This window comes from Aythya marila (assembly GCF_965140915.1).
Source record: "Aythya marila genome assembly, chromosome: 9".
Classification (NCBI taxonomy): domain Eukaryota; kingdom Metazoa; phylum Chordata; class Aves; order Anseriformes; family Anatidae; genus Aythya; species Aythya marila.
The window spans coordinates 24232527-24250257 of record NC_139050.1 but is presented as its reverse complement, the minus strand read 5'-3'; the positions used below and the strand labels follow the sequence as shown (position 1 = coordinate 24250257).

General features: G+C 51.5%; 1 protein-coding gene across 2 annotated transcripts; it reads right to left on the bottom strand.

Moving 5' to 3' along the window:
• Window positions 1-1992: 1992 nt before the first annotated feature.
• On the bottom strand, window positions 1993-11204 carry SPTSSB (serine palmitoyltransferase small subunit B). 2 transcript variants are annotated; one of them, XM_082766907.1, is made up of 3 exons: window positions 11161-11204; window positions 9007-9125; window positions 1993-3549 (listed from the first exon to the last, which is right to left on the bottom strand). In XM_082766907.1, the coding sequence occupies exons 2-3, from the start codon at window positions 9048-9050 to the stop codon at window positions 3276-3278; spliced, it is 318 nt and encodes a 105-aa protein (XP_082623033.1). In that variant the 5' UTR covers window positions 9051-9125; window positions 11161-11204; the 3' UTR covers window positions 1993-3275. The 2 variants fall into 2 exon arrangements, with proteins under 2 accessions (XP_082623033.1, XP_082623034.1); XM_082766908.1 differs by lacking the exon at window positions 11161-11204 and adding an exon at window positions 3731-3826 and having other exon boundaries at window positions 9007-9049.
• Window positions 11205-17731: the final 6527 nt, after the last annotated feature.

Sequence of the window (17731 nt, the reverse complement as noted above, 5' to 3'; positions counted from 1 at the left end):
GGAAGCTTTCCTTACTAGTCTTAATAGCAAAGGCTGCCTGGAATGGCTTCAGGAAGCTGCTTCTTGGGGTTCGTTGTCTGGACACGTGCACGTGTAGTCACCCTCTGCAATGGATTTGGGAGGTGAGCCATGAAATTGGCCGGGAAACTTTTACAGCAGGATAAATGCTAGCTTTGATTAAACGAATTTAAGAAAATGAATTTTAAACAAGGGAGGTATGGTGCTGGCCAGCTGAGCTCAAAAATTTCTTGGTGCTTAATTTAATGATGCATTTGTACTTTCAGGGTGAGTGCAGCTGGAATGGGTTCATTTTCCTTTCTGCTTTTGTTTCATTTATTGCTGTTGGTTCTGTCTGCTCTCAACGTATTGCCTTTTTTTTGTGTAAAAACTTCCAGCTGCTGTGATCAGCCTGAACTACAGCTAGCATAAGGTAATAATGGAGCAATTAACTACAATTAGTGTGGAGAAATAATGAAGCAGGAGAAATGAGTGTCCTGCCAAGGTGTTTTCTATGGAGCCCGTCACTCTTCACAGCACAGTAGTTGCCTGTGTGCCACACGTACCGAGCTGTGTGCTGGTGTTACTGGCAGAGCTCTGAAATGTGCACCCTCCTGCCATGGCTTCTTGCTCTTACAGCAAGAGGTGCTTCCATGCTAATGCTCAGATGCAATCTGATGAAAAACACTCTTCATCATGTATGAACGGCTTCACCTGTGGGGAAAACGATTTCAAAACTGGAGCAGCATTTCCTAAGGTGTGGTGTGGTCTCAAGCTGTGGACAGCAGTGTCCTGCCTTCTTCTCTCTTTCAGTTGGGGAAAAAATGGTTCTGTGCTCTGCTGTGGCCAAAAATGCTTTGGGAATCTCCTTCTGGAACCCACTAATTTCGGATAATAAGTAGGTGTATATATATATATATATATATTTTTTTTTTTTTTCTAGTAGAAAGGAGTGAAAAGGGTTGGAAAAATCTCAACAGGCTTTTCAGCAAGGAGAGGTTATTTTCAGCCATCTCTCTACATCCTTGACTACCTCCTGCCCAAAAACTCCTTTGAAATCTAGTAAACAAGCTGAAAAACACACACAAAAGAAGTGTTTTCAGTTAAGTCATCCCAAAGAGAAGCAGCTGCTGCTTTCCTCTTTCTTCCCAGTACCTCCTGCAAAGCTAAACACAGATAACAGGAATAATAAGGAAGAGAAGTGCTTTACAGGACTCCCACCATGAGAGGTCAGTGGAAATTCCCCCTTCTTGCCTGTTTGCTTGTTCTGTTTGCTTTAAGTGTTTAAACTGCAACATTACATCGGGGTGTGTGCTCCTTAAGATATGAGACCCAACCTTTGCATACCTATAAGAAAGTGTTTTTCCTTGTACTGCTGAAAGCAGGCCAGTTGGGTTTGATGCCGTTGGGAACAAACAGCCTTTCTGGGAAATGAGAAAAAAAGAAGAAGGAGGCAGTGGAGGCCGTCTGGGCTGCAGTTACCACGCCCAGGATGAATTTGTGATCTCGAGGAATATGGGCCTGGCAAAGAGCACAGTCAGGACCTTGAACTTCTGAAGAGCGAACTTCCAGCTATTTAAAGACCTGGGGGATGAGATCCCCTGGAACTGAGCTTGGCAAGGGATACAAAACACAACAAGAAGGAATTCTAGACATACATCGCTCAGAAAAGAAAGGCCAAGGAGACTGTACCCCCTCTGATGGATAAGAAGGGGGAACTGGTAACAACAGACACGGAGAAGGCTGAGGTACTCAGCAACTTCTTTGCCTCAGGCTGGAGCACTAATGAGGGTGACCATTGCAGTCCACACACAGATATATTTAAGGAGCTCTGAAACCTCACCCCAAAACACCTGCAACAAAATGATCTGTTTGCTATAATACCAACCTGGATTTGCATCACGGTGCCTACGAGTAAAGAGAAAACAAGAGATAAAAGTCATGCACTGAAGTATTGTTTCCAAAGAATAAAATTTTATTGTTTTCGGAAAAACTGCATATACATGTTCAGATCTGTTCAACCTTCAAAACATGTCTTCGTTTCCAAACAAATGTAGGAAGGCATCGTTCTTTTAAGCACTGCAGCTTGAAAAAAATATATATATTTTAATCCTGTAAGTGTGCAAACATCATTTGAAAGCTATTTACATTTTACACCTCTCATTTTAATAACAGCAGCATCAGCTGTTAGATACATGCACTGTGTAATTCATGTGATTTGGCATTGGTATTTGATTTGGATGTAGAGTGAAAAAGCAACAAACCTTCCATTGTTTGAGAAACTTCCCACAGGCAATTAAAATACATCTCATTTCTTCTTTATAAAGGGGATGTCTTTAAGCACTCAGACTTCCCTGCAGTTGTTAAAATGTTACTTCCACTCTATTTACTGGATCATCTTCCCCTGGTGCAGCATGCACTTTGCTTGCCTTAGTGAATGGGAGCAGAAAGAAAAGATGTCTCGGATTTTCTCGAAGGTGACAGGAGTGCAGTGACACAGACACAATTCCGTTTCTTTCTGTCCTTTTCAGTAAACTGCAAGATTACCTATAACCTGTTTTTCTTTTTACTATCTTAGACCATCTAAACAGATGCAGCAACCTGCACACAAAAAGTTGGATTCAAGTTACTCTCTTCTAATTTCCTCTCCCACCCATTAAAAAACAGAAGTCAAAAACCAGATATTAGCACTCAGATCACGCTCTGTTTTACTCATCTTACATCCTCTCAGCACAACTTATTTTGCCCCAGCACTCTGTTGGCAGAACTTCTTTCTGTAAAAGCAGCACAATGCTCTTCCTCACAGCCATCACAAGCAGCCTTTGCTGCTCCCTGGATGCCAGCACGAGTCAGTTGGGGTGCTGGAGGTGTATAAAGCCATACAGGTGAAAACCATGCAGTCCTGCCTGCCTGCCTTCTGTTACAACAGAGAAAGTCCTGGAGATGTTAGAGACTAGAAGATGGTCTTGAAAGCAGGGGACTCCTCATTGTACATGAATATTTTGCTTAGAGTGAGCTGGTTTAATACTAGGTAAGTGTTGCATTCCAGATGACGTGTTCCAGTATCGCACAACAAAAGCAGGCCTGTGTTTAATTCAGCTGGGACCGTGCAGCCAGCAGTCAGTGCATTATTCTGGTTGTCAGCTATGGTAATTAAGCAAGCCATATTGTGTAAGATTGAGTAGGATTTTCACAACTGCAAAACTTCTTCAGAATAAATACACAGAATCATAGAAGCCATCGCATTTCACACGCTGCTAATCACTACTCAGACAAGTTCAGTTCACGATGTTCACCGTGCTGTCGGGCTGGCCTCCAAATATCTGGGAGAAGAACTCAAAAGCCAGGCGGACGTGGATGGGGACGAAGACGTAGGCAGTGTACACCACCATAGCGAAAACAGTCACGGTGATGGTGTGGAACATGGACTGCTCCCAGGGCTCCAGCACGTAGCTGCAGGTGATCAGCAGGTACTGGTAGTACAGCCAGTAGATATAGTCCTTCACGTGCTTAATATCCATCTTCAGCTTCCAGTGGCCCTGAGAAGATGACCTGTAACGACAGAGAAGTCTAGATTGCACCCGCAGTGGAAAGAAGGACCTGGAAATAAAAACTGGTGGTGTGGCCATATTTCAAGTCCAATTCCATGTGTAATTGTTACATAAAATAAAGTTTGAAAGGAAACAAGGCATCGGTACCACCGACAGCTTCTACTGCTCTGGAGGCAACCAACCTTTAGCTCTGGAACTGCTGCCTGCAGTTATTAAAGTTGTATCAGTTGGGCTCTGGCTTCTGGCATTCCACTTAGGAGTATGTTTGGCTATTCATTCTACGTAAGAATTAAAACCCCATTAGCTTGTAAAGGCGCAGGGTTCACGTGGAAGTCAGGGTAATATGCATTTAAAAAGGGAAGGCTTTGGGCCAGCTTGCATCCCTGTGGATGGCACTCTCACGCTCCGGACGAAGGATGAAATGAAAAGGGCAGCTCTGTAAAATCTGCTTACTTCTGATAACCATTTGGTAGTGCTCTGCAGTTGTTGCGGATGAAGACAAGCTAGGAAGGAGGGGAAAAAGTAATCTCAAAGAGCATAAGAAGTTTTTTCAGCTCTTTCCAAGGCAGTAAGATACATTACAGATTAGAAGAGTGTTTAGTGGAATTTACACATCTAGGAAGGAATTTCCTCTCAGGTAACAGCTCTATGCTTTCGTTGTTCCCATCTCCACACACAAAGGAGAACGGCTGAGCAAGTATTAACTAGGAAATGGGTTTTGCCTTCCACTCTTAGAGAGCTTGAGGCAATGGGAGGTTTCTGTCCCTCAGGGCCATAAATACTAAGCTAACACTGGGAAATTTGCTGCCTGTGATTGCAGTAATGATGGACCACTGGCATAGGCCAAATAAATTACGGTGTTCAGCCATTTGCTGCTGGTAGGGGCTGTCTGGTGTATTCTCTCTGCAGTAAGGCACTATGTGGGTATTTACCAAAGGGAAGACAAATTACAAAAACCCCCAAACCACGTTTGTTTTGCAGCAGCTTCCCTCTGGTTACCTCTGGGCACCACCTGCCCCAGCAGATGCACTGCTGCGTGCAGCACCTTGACTGCTCAGCTTCATCCTGGCACTCAGCTCACCTCGCGGAGAGGCTGTACGACAGATTTTTTTTGCCCCCTTTCTCTGGGAGGGCAGCAAGCACAGGCTCACCTGAGCTGGCAGCCTTTCGGCTTGCTCTGGCTCCCCACTTGCCTTCCCAACGGTGCCGACTGGGGAGCTTCCTGCCTTGGCTGCCTCCTTCCCCCATCCGCTGGCTCCTCTCCCGGCGTTTCTCTCCCCCCTTGGCTTCCTATCCAGCCCTCCTCCATCTGCTCCCCGCTTGCTCCTCAGCTCTCGACACCCCCACGAACACGACCTCTCTGCTGGCAACAAGTGCAGGAACGCAGCAAACGCTGTGCCCGGAGAGGGGGGAGGCTGGTTTGCCTTAGCAGATTTCCACACGGAGAAGTTTCTGCCCTTGCCCTGTCCAGCCTTTACTTTCCACCCGCCCCTCTTCTTCGGTGTCCTCCAGCCCTAACCAATCTTTTTCCCCTCCTTCTCCCAAAGCAGTCCCTTTCCTTCCTTTCCCTTCCTTCTTCCCCTTTTCTCCCAGACTACATCTCCCCGACTGAGATCCCGCAATCCTTCAGGAGGGCACGGCCCTTCCTTTTTAACTCCCACAAATATCTGTGCTGTGAAAAGCCTCAGCTGCGAGGGCGCAGGCTGGGGAGAAAGGTCTGCCACGGGCTTCTGGCCTGGCCTGAATGGAAGACGATTCCCTGCAGATAAATGGTTTTCAGGCAGAACTCGGGAGAGGCCTTAAAGCCTTGTAAATATTGCAAAGCCTGTAATAAAAATGACACAGCTGGCAAACTGTGACTCACCGGGAGCCAAAAGTGTCTCTATTTATACCGCCTGCGAAAAGAGCAGCGTTTTTCAATGAAGAGGTTAAGCCCTTGCCTATAGAACCGGGAGCAGACCGATAAGAGCCCTCTTGTGCTATCTAGGATCGCGGTGTTTGCGCTGGGGTCATACCCGTGCTGCTCAAACTCATTCCTTGCTTGGGTAAATAGCTGGGGAGCCTGGCCAAGGAGGAGCCGCGGGGCAGGAGCGCCTGCCGTGCCCGCTTCGCCCCGCCAGGTTAGCGGGGGGCAGCAGGGGGGTTTGGGGGCAGAGAAGAGGGGCTCGAGCAGCTTTCTGCCTTCACCAGCAGAAGGAAAAGCCCAGGATAACAACAAAAAGTCTCCAGGCTGATTGCGCCGACCCCAGAGCAGCCCGGGCTGCGGGTGTGGTGCTGTCGCTTGCTAGACGCTGCCCTTTTGGAGGGATACGTGAAGAGGGACGAAGTAAATAAGGAGCAGGCTTCCTGAGTTATTCTGGAGGCATCTTTATGGTTTCTCCAGCCCGGGGACAGCGTTTCAGCCCGGCTCTGTCACCGAACCCCAGTGACAACACCCAGCCTGAGGTTGGGCTCTTCCAGCATCCCGCAGCAGCAAGCACCAGGGGTGTCTCGGGACAATGCAGTTCTCCATGCATAATTTATAGAAGGAAAACGTAGATGGGAAGGAAAAAAAAGCCCTCCTTAAGCAGCTGCTTAGGCAATGAGATACAGAAACCCTGTGTTACAGCTGCCTTTCCTGACCCTATTCCCTCCGCATCAGCTCGGGGCCGCACCTCCCGGCTCACCAGGAGTGGCTCGGCAAACTTCTGAGGCTAAAAACTCTTCATTAAGAGGGCTTCTGCTTACATTTTTTAAGCGTTAGTGGATTTTCTCACATCAATGCTGCAGTCAGCTGGAGTTCCAAGCGGCCGGGGTGCTGTGCTACTTGTCTCTCAGTTTGCTCTACACCGTAACGGGAGGAGATAACTCCCTGTTAGGCAACTCCAAATTAGCAATCATTTGCCTACAAATTTGAATTTAAGCATCCAGTTGTGCTGTGGAAATGCCTTCCTGTTTAGAGGGCACAGGGCTGTTACAGCCAGCTCTGGATGAAATGAATAGAATTCGGCTCCTGAGCCATTGAGCAAGAATCCAGTTATTTTCAGCAATTTCACCTCCAAGGAAAAAAGCAAGAAGAGAAACCTGTAAGGCAGCTTTTATTGGCTTAAGCGGCAACCTGATTTTCTTGCTTGTTGACACGTCTCTGATTAGAGTGCTCGGAAAGATAAATCATCACCCCCCAAAAAATTCCAGATTTCCTTTAGAAGCATGCCTAATCTCAACAAAGAAGAAAAAAAAGGAAAAAACCCAACTCCAGCTGTAGTTCACAGTGCTACAGGTGGTGTTTGGGGGTATGACCTAAAGATGCCAGCAATAAGGATTTTGCTGTAGCATTTCTGCTCTGGGTGACAACAGTTTGGGCCCTCCGCTCACACCAGTCCCCAGCTGGTGGCCGAAGGGCACCTGCCCAGGTGCACACACTGGGAAATTCCTGTGGAAGGAAACAAACATTCTTGCAGGGGAACTGGGACAGACTGGTTTCCAAAGAATGCTTGACAAATGCCTTCACCCTCACCGGGAGAGTCTGGCTGGCTACACACACAGAGAAAAAGGGTTTCCAACATATAGTCTGCTCCAGACAGCTTTGGAGTTGGGGAAAGCAAAAGGCTGGAGCTGTGGGTAGCCCCACCATCACTGTAAAACACAGCCAAGTGTTATGAACTAAGTAGGAAGGAAAACCGACCAAACAAAAAAATCAATCCCAAATATTGCAAATATTTAGCTGGCTGAACATTGATTTACGCTAAATAATTGCTGTGACAGCACAGGAGCAAGACGTGGTCAGTTTTGCAGACTCCTGAGGGACTGCATCCGTGATGAAGCTTCAGAAAAATCCTGCCATGGGCCCCGAGGCTTGTATTTGGCCTCAGGTGCAGGACACCCACAGCACGCACGCTTCAGGTGGCAAATCCGACAAGGCAAACTGCAATAATTAGGTACGTTGTCTAATTTCTGCTATTAGAAGGATGGGTAGCCATGCCCCATGGAAACTGAAATCAATATCCAGCCTGCAAATTATTTGTCTGTAACTGGTGCCATCTGTAAGCCCACTGTGGCAGTTCTTTCTTGCCCTGCTGGTACTCAGACAGCCCCTCCTGGCTTTTCCAAGGCCCCCCTCATGCTGACATGGCTCTGGGATGACCCCATTGATTTTATGTGGGCTGACGTTCCTGAAAAGGCAAGTAGAAGGAGAAAGGGATGCGCAGTCCCAGTCCCACGTGCATCTGCTTTGATGCGTTTTATCCGGAGAGCACCACGCAGTGCATAATGAATGAAACACAGGTCCAGTGGACCAGTAATCAGGAAGAAGTCGGGAGGAAATTTAGATGAGGCAGCAGTTAAAAGTGCATGGAAAAGCCAAATGCCAGCATTGCCTGGGGACACCGTCTCGTCTGTGCGTCCCTATTGCATCTGTGCTGCTCTGGTTCCCTGTATGCAGCCTGGCCTGGAAAGCTGCCTGCTCCCTGTGGGCAAGCCGAACCCTGGAGTACTTACACGTGGGTGTTTAAATGCACCCTAAAGCTTGTTTTTCCCAGGGAGGTAATGCCAGGTGGAGAATGTCAGTGAAAGGAACAGCACTAACCCCTGCACGGCTCCCGTTATGCACAGTTATGCACCATTAACAGCACCTTTACGTGTAGACCTTAATCAATACCCTCCCCTCCTCAAGTTCTGGAGAGAAAACACAGCAGCTTTGAGGCTATTTCTGGGATCTCTTCCTCAGCACTCGTCCTCCTGCATCAGCACCTCGGCGCACGCTTGGCCACGCACTGCTGCCGGCTGCTGTGCTGCAGGAGCGGCGCTGGCAGACCCCACGCAGGTCCCTTTCTGGCCACCACTCAGGCAGAATGAATGAAGCCGAGGCTGGGCAATGTTTTCCTGCTGCCCGTGACTCAGCTGTGTGCATGCTGGTGGACGTGCTCCAACGGCACCTCGGGCCTTTCTTGGAAAAAAATCATCTTCCAGGAATGGGAAAATACTGCGGGAGTGGAAACAGTGGCAATGGCGCTTTCAGCCCCGTTTCTGCTTCAGCACCTGCAACGTGCACAAGACGTAGGAACCCACCATCCATCCCTTGGCAGAGAAGGCTTCGTTTTACCTTTGGCAGCTTCCAACAAGGCAGCGAAGCAGTAGCCACTTGGCACCCAGCCGTGGCCGTGCCTACCAGTGCACAGACACACCTGCAGCTGGAAGCTGTGGATTCCCACCAGCATCTCTCTGTACCCGGTGGCAGTACACCTCGGTAATTTCCAAAATGCAGCTTTGCAGGCCGATCTCTGCAGTCGGGCAGGGAGGAGGAAGATGAAGCCCCTCTCTGCGACAAAAGCAGACTCGGGACAGCTCCATCCTGGCTCCTGCCAATAGCTATCTCCAGGCCAGGTTAAGTTCTCAAAGACTCAATTCTCAAAGAATTTTCTGTTCTTCCCCCTTCTGAAGCTCCTGCAGACACCCTCCTGCACAGCTAGCTCGTACTTACGATTTACAAGCCCCTTCCTTTCCAGCTTTCTCTGGGCTGAGCATGCTCCGGGCTCTCGTCCTCCCGCGGTGCCAGGACCCGCACCTCGGAGCCGAGCTGGTCTCTGGCGATGGGCACTGCTGGGAGGGAAACACATCAGCAAGCTGAAACCTCAGCACAACTCCTCCCTGAGTTTTCTGTGTAAGTTTATTCACATTAACACAGTTTATTAACATGTTTTTGAACAGAGCTGATTCCCAACGAGCCCCCAAAATCTGTGACAAGAGGCCAGCACCGGGTCTAAATTGCAAATACTTCAAAATGTAGAGCTCTAAAGAACTATCTTTTGTATGAGGTATCTTATAGGGGTTTTGGCCTTGCTCTAGAGGGCAGACCTAAGTTCCCACAAGATTTTTAACATCTGGTCCACTGGCTAGAGATCCTTCAAGGGAGCTTAAAAGGCTTGGGAGCTCAGAAGGCAGTGAACACGCATTACGCGCTTCGCAGAACAGCCAAGATGCTTTGGGTTCTGCAAACTTTTACTTTCAAATGCATTTCTTATTTTATTTGGACTTCTTTGGTTCTCTGAGTCATTCCAGAAGCAGCTGGAAATAATAGCTGCTCTTGTGCTATAGGTAATACGAGCAGGTGAACACTGTCATGCTCATGGCAGGGACTAGGGGAAAACAGGCACCGAACTCTTGTGCAAGCACATATCCCTTGAGCACTAAGGAGGGAAAGGAAGCAGTGTTGCACCACGCTGGTTATCAGCCTGGAAGGTGAAAAGAAAAACGAAGTGAGACACTGAGACAGATATGAAATGAAAAGGGAGATCTGCATTTTTCAGAAACCTATTTAATCCCACAGATCTGATAAGGAACAACTCCCTTGGCAGGCCACTTCATCCCAAGGAGGAGACAGGTTTGAAGGCAGCTAACTACTGATACAGCAGAAAAGCCCTTAAATGTGGGACACAGCAAGACCACCGTGGATTTTTGGAGCGGAGGGGACAAGCAGTGCTCCTGCTCGGTCAGGCAGCAGGGCACGACAAGGCTCTTCAACGTTGCAACACGCCGCTGTGCTGACTGTCCCCAAAAGCTGGGTTGAATCACATTTAACCAGATGGCCCAGGTGAGCAGCGAGGAGGAGGTCTCCTTGAGATCTGACTCGAAGGCACGTGCCGGGTACCCACGCCTGAGCGGAGAAGCGAGCGGGGCTTCTCCTGCTGGGTGCCTGTTTGGGGAACGCTCCCACACTCAGCTCCACGCCTGGAGCGTGGCGGGGCTCAGGGAGCACGACTGCTACCCACACACGTGGGAAAGCTCGGTACAAGCGGGCCTGGCAGAACGCACCACGGGGCCATGGATGGCTTTTCCTACAGCATGGCTACAGCACCCACGTCTCGGTGCCGTTCACCGGGTTGTGTGCGGTCGTGTGTCCTGGCCACGCTCCTGGCACTGGGTGACCACGCACGTATTCTGCAGGCACCCTTTCACCCTGTTGCTGCCCACCAAGCAGCACCTGAGCTCTGTGCAGGACTCACTCCAGGGACTCGCAGAGCCTCTCTCGTAGCACGGCCACGCTCACAACACCCAAGCGCCAAAGAACGAAACACCCAAATCCCTCAAGCACCTGTAAATACACAGCCCACAGAGTGCCGGCCGTGCTGGTGAAGCAAAGCAGGGGCTCTTAACGCCTGGCACCCTCCTGCCCTCTGGCACCGCTGCATCCCACCGGGGGGGCCGGCAGCGCGCAGCAGCTCCTGGAGAGCCACGGGGTGGAAAGCGGCGCGCAACGAGCGCTGCACCGCAGCTCGGCAGCACCTCCACCTCCAGACCCCTCCAACCTCCTCCTCTGGGACCCCCTGACTCGTTTTCCCCAAGCTGGCTGCAGCAGCAGCAGCTGCAAAATCGCTCCCTGCAACAAGTCCGGGGGCCGGCAGCCGCCCTTCAGCTGCCCGCTGCCCTGCGCGCATCCCGGCGCTCATCCTGCGCGCTCCGCTCCGCCAAGGTCACCGCTCCCGGTGCGGGGACACCTCCAGCCTTCCGGGGGGGTCCCTTCCCTTTTCCCCTTCCCCTTCCCCTTCCCCTTCTCCTTCCTTTTCCCTTTTTCATTCCCCTTCAAGGCTCTTCTCCCCCCAGCCCGGGGACCCCGTGCGCACCGCGCCGCCCTCACCTCCGCTCCTCTCCGCTCCGCTCCCCGGCGCCCTCCGCTCTTAAATCCCGGCCGCCCCGCTCCGCACCGCTCCGCTCCGCACCTCTCCGCCCCGCTCCGCACCTCTCCGCACCGCCCCGCCCCGCCGGGCCCGGAGCCGGGGCGGGGGCCGCGGGTCAACGCGCCCCCCCCGGCGGCCCGGCTCCGGGTGGCATCGGCTGGCGAACCCCGAGGGAGCCCCCCTGCGGCCACCCGCGGGCCCGGCGAGCTGCTGCGGGGCTGTGCGGGGCCGTGCGGGGCCGTGCGGGGCCGTGCGGGGCCGGGGGATGAGAGGGGATGCAGAGGGATGCGGTGCGGTGCAGTGGGATGGGGTGGGATGGGATGCAGGGGGATGCGGTGCGGTGGGATGCAGCGGTACGGGATGCTGTGGGGTGCTGTGGGATGCTGTGGGGTGCTGTGGGGTGCTGTGGGATGCGGTGCAGCCAGGCGGGAGCGCAGCTCGCACTGCGGCTGGGGGGGAGCCGCGCTGCGGGGAGCCCGCCGCAAGGAGGGGACTGGTGGCGGAGGATCAGGGGAGGTGTTGGCAGCACAGAAAGAGAGGTGCGGGTGGGCAAAGCAGAGCCCTGTGCTGCGCAGAGCCGCTCGACAAGCAGCTTGGGTTTTCTGTGCAGCTTGGGTTTTCTGTGCTTGTTCCCTGCTCGGTACCAAGAGTGCTGCAGCGGGCTGCTCGCTGCTGAAGAGCTCCATGAGCTTCCCGGCGTGCTCACGCTGCCTGCTTCCCCGCAGCAGGATGCAGGTGCAGCCTCTCTCGCTGAGCAGAGCGATGGCAGCGCTCCTCTGGCCGGGCTGATTCTGTCATTTAGGGTTTTGGGGTTTCCTGCAGGGTTGTGGCACCTCTGGGTGGTTTCTGGTGTCCCCCCGCTGCGGTGCACGTTGTTCTGCCTTCCAAGGCAAAAATCCTTCACTTGCTTTGACCAGAGGGTGCTGAGAACACCCCCTGAGCACCAGTGGGGCCAGGGCTGTGTGTGGTTCTGGATCTTTGCCCTGAGCAGGTCCTGATCCCTGTCCATGAGCAGGCAGCTCCCACAGCTGGAGGTGGGCTGAAATCACCCCAGTGCCACCGGAGGCACCATCACCTCTGGGTGCTGCACCCAGCCCGAAGGAGCGTGGGCACCCATGGGTGCATCCTCAGCCCCAGCACTGAGCCACCCACCTCCCTGCCCCACATCCCACATCCCCCATATCCCATCTGCCAAAAAAGAAGTTTCTTTTGCCAGTGACTGCAGCACAAAGTGAGCACAACTGCCTGGGGGCAGTGCAGGGATGTAGCTGCCCCAGCAGCAGCACCCCGAGGTGTGGCTGGCTCCTGTCACCCCACCACTGCCACTGTGGTGTCTGCTGAAGGCCATAAAGGAGCTCAGACTGTTTCAAAGGCCAGAGGTAACGACAGCTGCTGAAGCTGCTTTTGTATAGGAGCACATTTTAATGATGCTTTAAAAATGCTCTTTCCTTGTTTGATGTCTTTAAAGGCGCTTACACAAACAAAGTAGCACCAGCAGCAAAGGGGCAATCAGGATGTGGTGCTTGGTGCTTTCGTTCCCGGCTCGTACCCTAAGAACCTTCTTCCTTCTGCTGCTATTTTTATGGATGTTGTCTGCAGAACTGATGCTGGCTTAGTCTTTGATCCTAAAAATACTTACACAGAGGCTTTGTTTTAAACTACCAAGTAGTCATACCCCACTCTAGCTCCCTGGATGCTGGTCGGATGGGGCTCGATATGAGATTTTTGCCAGGGATGTAGTAGCAGGTGTGTATCCCTCACACTGATTCCTTAAAAATACTTGCAAAAGCACTCTTGGTTGTCAAAACTGAGGCTGTGGTTTGTTTTATCATGCACTGGTGCTGGGAAAGGGAAGGATTGTTCCCTCCACCTGCTCTTTTTCCTTGAGCTGCCTGCTTCTGTTGGTCTCCCCCATTCACTGAGCCAGGAGAAGCCTGTACCAAGCTGGGCTGCCCCTTGTCCCTGGGCTCAAATCCCCCAAAGCTCCCAATGCCTTAAAAACAGACCTAGAACATAAAAGATAAGTGATATGGGTAACCTAGATCTAGCCGTCACCTTCCTTGGGGTTGCCATCCCTTGCTCCAAACCTGTTTGAACCCCGAAAGAGTCATGCTCTTGGTGTGGCCAGAGTCATAGCAAAGTCATTATTTTTATGAAGTATATAAAAAAAAAGTCAGTTTATTTCCTTGTCTAGCTGGGGTTTGGTGCTCTGCAAGATCTGCTCCCTTCCTTGTTTCACCACTGGGGATTTGTGTTAATTATTGCTGGGGATCCGAGCGTTGGCCTTCTCTGCTGCAGGACACATGCAGATTACCCCCTTGAGACAGGAATAACGCAGCGTACCTGCCATGAAGGCTGGCTCAACAGTTATAAAGTCAAAACTGCACTCTTTGAATATTCCATGAGTCTGGAGGCTCTGTCACACCCTGCTGGGAAATATCACTGGGCAAGGTTGGTTTTTGGCTCCACGGCTGCGTTGCACACCACGGCAGGCTTTGGTGTCCAGGTGTGCGTTGATCCTGTTTCCTTCTGCCAGCTCCTGCAGTTTGGCTCCTGCCAGAGGAAGCAGGGATTTATGCAGTGCCCAGACCCATTGCTTTCTGCCACTTATTTCACTCATATATACCAAGCTTCATCCGTCCCTGAAGGTAAAGCACCAGGCTGTGAGGCTGCTCGCTAGGGATTAAGGCAACCCTTTGAGAGCACGGAAACGCGGAGGTTCTAAAAATAAAGATCTGCACTGGTTAGCTGTCTGCGTTCCTGTCATAATCTATGAGCACGTTTGGTATTTGCAAACTTCGAATGGCAAATATTTACCGAGTCATACCGAAGTACCGTGGTGATGCTTTTATTAACTCCACGACAGGCTCTGCCCTCTGCAGACGGGAACTTGTGCCGACACGGGGCAGGCCCAGAGATTCCCCTTACTCGTCTGAATAGGTACAATTTACCAGAAGTGCAGGAGCAAAATACCTGCAGGGTCCTCTGCATGCTGGAAGTGCACAGAACCACAGCACCACAGTGGGGCTGAGGCTGGAGGCACCTCCGGGTCCCTCTGCCCCAGAGCAGGGCCCAGGGGCAGCTCCTGGTAGCTCCTGGAGGTCCCCAGGGAGATCCCAGCACCCTGTGGCACCCAGGCCAGGCCCCAGCATCTGCACAGTAAATCCGAAATGAGGTTGCACTGCAAACAGTAGCATCCTATCACTTGTCACCATAAATACCAACACTAATGGGTGCCGTGGGCAGACTCCAGCTGGGCGATGCTGCCTGTACCCGGGCCAGCGCAGAGGGGCTGGGTGGCATGGGAGATCTGGTGCCACGCGTAATTAGAGGATGAACGATTAATCAACTTGAGTACCAGGGCTGGGCGGGATCTATACTCCTGCGTGATTCACCTTGTCTCATCACTCCCTGCTCCCAACGAGTCCTTCTGAAAACATTAAATTGCTACAGCCGGTCTAATAGTCTGTATAAGCGAGTGCGTGATCTCCCGTCACAATCTGAATCTCATAAATGACCTACAGAAGGTCTGAACACGACCATACCCAACCCTCCCTCAGATATCAGGTGTGAATATTTGTCTTTGAGGATTAAAAATACCTTAAGGGACCTTAAATATCAGACCCTAAAGCTGCCCCAAGCTGGGACCTCGTGGCTGAGGGCACCAGAAGTTGGGGCAGCGGGCGGGCAGCAGCTGATGGCACCTGCTCCTGGCACGGCGTCCTCGGGGCTTTGGAGGAAACCTCTTATTTGGGGACTGAATGCTTCCCTTGAGAGCACAGGACGGTGTTTGGTGGGGTTGGAAGCCCTCACCTGCTGGCTGGTGGCTCCAGGCAGTGGTGTGGCTCCTCTGGGTCACAGCCAGTGGCTGGAGAAGGCTTTCACCGCCGTGTACACACACGCAATTCTCTCCTCTATCTGCTTCATCTCCTCGTGCTTTCACAATGCTGTACGGGTATAACCAGCCTTGTGAGTAATCCTGCTTATTCTGATACCAGTTTTCCACGGGAAATTTCTGAAACCTCTGGTGTTTTCCTCCCCCCTCCCGCAAACCCCACTTTGTCTTTCAGCTCTGCCCAGAGAAACGTGCTCTTTTTAAAGGCTGCTAGGAGAGGTGGAAAGGAAATCCCTCTGCTCCTACACCATTAAAAGATCTAATAAATACAATATATTTAATAATTTATTTATAATATTAATTTAGTACTACTGGGCATTCACCTTCATTATCCTGTCGGAGATTCTTTTGCTGCCTCTGCTGCTGCTGGGAGAGGTGCAGGGAAGGAGGGGAGAGCTGCAGGCAGGGGCTCCTCTTGGGGCACCCCCAGGGGAAATTAGGAAAAATATGCCTGGGAAAAGGTGGTTCAGTGGGTAGGAGATAACCCTGCTGGGCACAGGGTGCTCTCTCTTCAGGAAGTCCTCTGGCAGCACGGGCATGCTCGTGGTTTTGGGATGCAGACACCACGTGCAGTGCACCTCACTGCCTCTCAGAGCACGCTGAAGTGTGAGATGGGCCTGAGCCCATGATGCTGTCCTCCTGCCACCTCTCGCCTGTTAAACGCGGAGTTGTGTTTTTAGGATGGTTAATTTTCACCCTGCATGGGCACAAGGAGCCTGCTCCAAAGAAACCAGTGGGAATCTTTCCTCTGACTTTAATTTTAATCCAGAGTCCCTCACATCTAGCTTGTCTATCAGAAGAAACAATGCTCTCCCTCCCCTGTGACTCTTTAATACTGTAAATACCCCAAACTCCCAGCAAGTTCTGAGGCCTCCACACAGGGCAGGCAGCTTTGTTCCCACCTGCTCGCAGGATTACAAGCTCGCAGCACGCGCCTCTTCTAAAACACCGCCACTCCAAGTGGTGCAACCTCACTTTGTTACAAAACAGAAGCTTGCCAGGACAAAGCATCTGGGCTAAAGCAAAGTAAGGGTTTCCATTTCTTTATTTCCAGGGGGCGTTGCAACACCACAGCCCATCGGTGTTGTGCCACGGGAGCTCTGCGGGACGGAGCTTGGCTGCTGCAGAGATCTGCAGGCACATCGCCCCGTCAGGGTTATTCACCTGGCAAGTTTCAGGCTGACTTGTTTCACAGAGCCATCCACCTCAGGAATCAGAAACACGGCTTGTTGCTTCTTCATGTGCCACTGGCTGTGCTTTCCATGTGATATCCCTGAAATATCCCAAGCCAGGACTCATTTCCTCTCGAATGATGATACTGGAAAAGGTTAAATGCAATTGCATTTGGGGTTATTGTTATTTCCTTCCTCGAGCCGGAGTCTTTTTAGCACAAGGCTCAGAGCTGACTTTTTAAAATGAAATCTGCAATTTTCTGCAATCACAGGGTTTTAAGAGATTAGGCTTTAAGAATACTAAATATTATAAGTCTTACAGCAGAGCTGTGTGGGTCAGCAGTAGTGGTACCTGCCCTGCTTCTTGATACCACATCTCCCTTTAAAAAAAAAAAAAGGTGCATAGGCATAAACCCCTGTTTTTAATTAAATTCTGCCTTTCATAAGGGAACATGGAGGTGGATGGAGATACAGAGACCTTCTGTGATTGGTGAAATAATTAGATTAAAAATGAAAATATTGGGCTTTCTCAACAGGGCAGGCATAAACTCTCTTAAAAAACACCACCTGCCCTCTGCTGATTAATAGGCAGCCCCTGTGCTGGTGATCCCTGCGTCCACCTCTGGTAAGTGTTGCCTGTTGTAATTGGGAAAAGCTGTCTTAAAGCTTAGCAGCCAGCCAAGTCGGATTTATTTGTCAGTGCAAACTTAGGGGAACTTTCTGTCTAAGAAGTGCACCTGGTCCAGGCTCAACTGCTGTGAGCAGTTTTCTGGATGTATTCCTGTTTTAATGGGCCCGATTAAAACACATTGCCTTAACATGAAGCGACATGCTGTTTGCTAGAGAGTTTTTTTTCTGGTGTTTCTTGACGGGGCAAACGTGAGGTGAGTGAGGTGCTGTGGGGGCACACAAGGCCTGCTGGCAAAGCAGAAGGTGGAGGCGAGCCCTTTTCCCGTCTTGGAGAGAGATTTCTTTTGGCCACGCAGGGAAAAGACAGGCTGATGTTGCTCTCTAGTGGAACAGCCTGTGTCTGCACCATGAAACCGGCGGTGCCAAGGGATGCTGCTGAAGGCACCGGGAGGCCCCCCACTGCTGCAGGCCTTCTGCTGGGTCTCCCCTGCCCTCCTGCAGGAGGAGAGGGCTGTTTTTCCCCGGGGATGCTCCATTTGCAGCACAGCTCTGCTGGGGCAAAGCCTCAGTCACCACCAGCTGCTGCCAACACCTTGCAGCTGGGAGCCAGGCCCCAGCCTGGCCGTGTGGGCACCTGGGCCATGCTGTGTTGCAGGCAGGGTGGTGATGGCACACCTTCATCCCTACCCTGCCTCCAGCTCTGTTTCCTCTCCACCATCCCAAACTTCTTGCTCCCAAAGCCGTGTCCCAGTGGTAGCGGCTCGGAGCAGGGGATGGCACCCTCAGGAGCTGGCAGGGCCCTCGCCTCTCAGTGCTCAGAAAGTGCAATTAATG

What these genes read in the sequence shown, in the direction of transcription:
- SPTSSB (XM_082766907.1), bottom strand. Translation starts at nt 9,050, where the DNA reads ATGCTCAGCCCAGAGAAAGCTGGAAAGGAAGGGGCTTGTAAATC. An exon ending in AAGGAAGGGGCTTGTAAATC is followed by an intron (nt 3,550 to 9,006) that starts GTAAGTACGAGC and finishes CTGTCGTTACAG; the next exon opens with GTCATCTTCTCAGGGCCACT.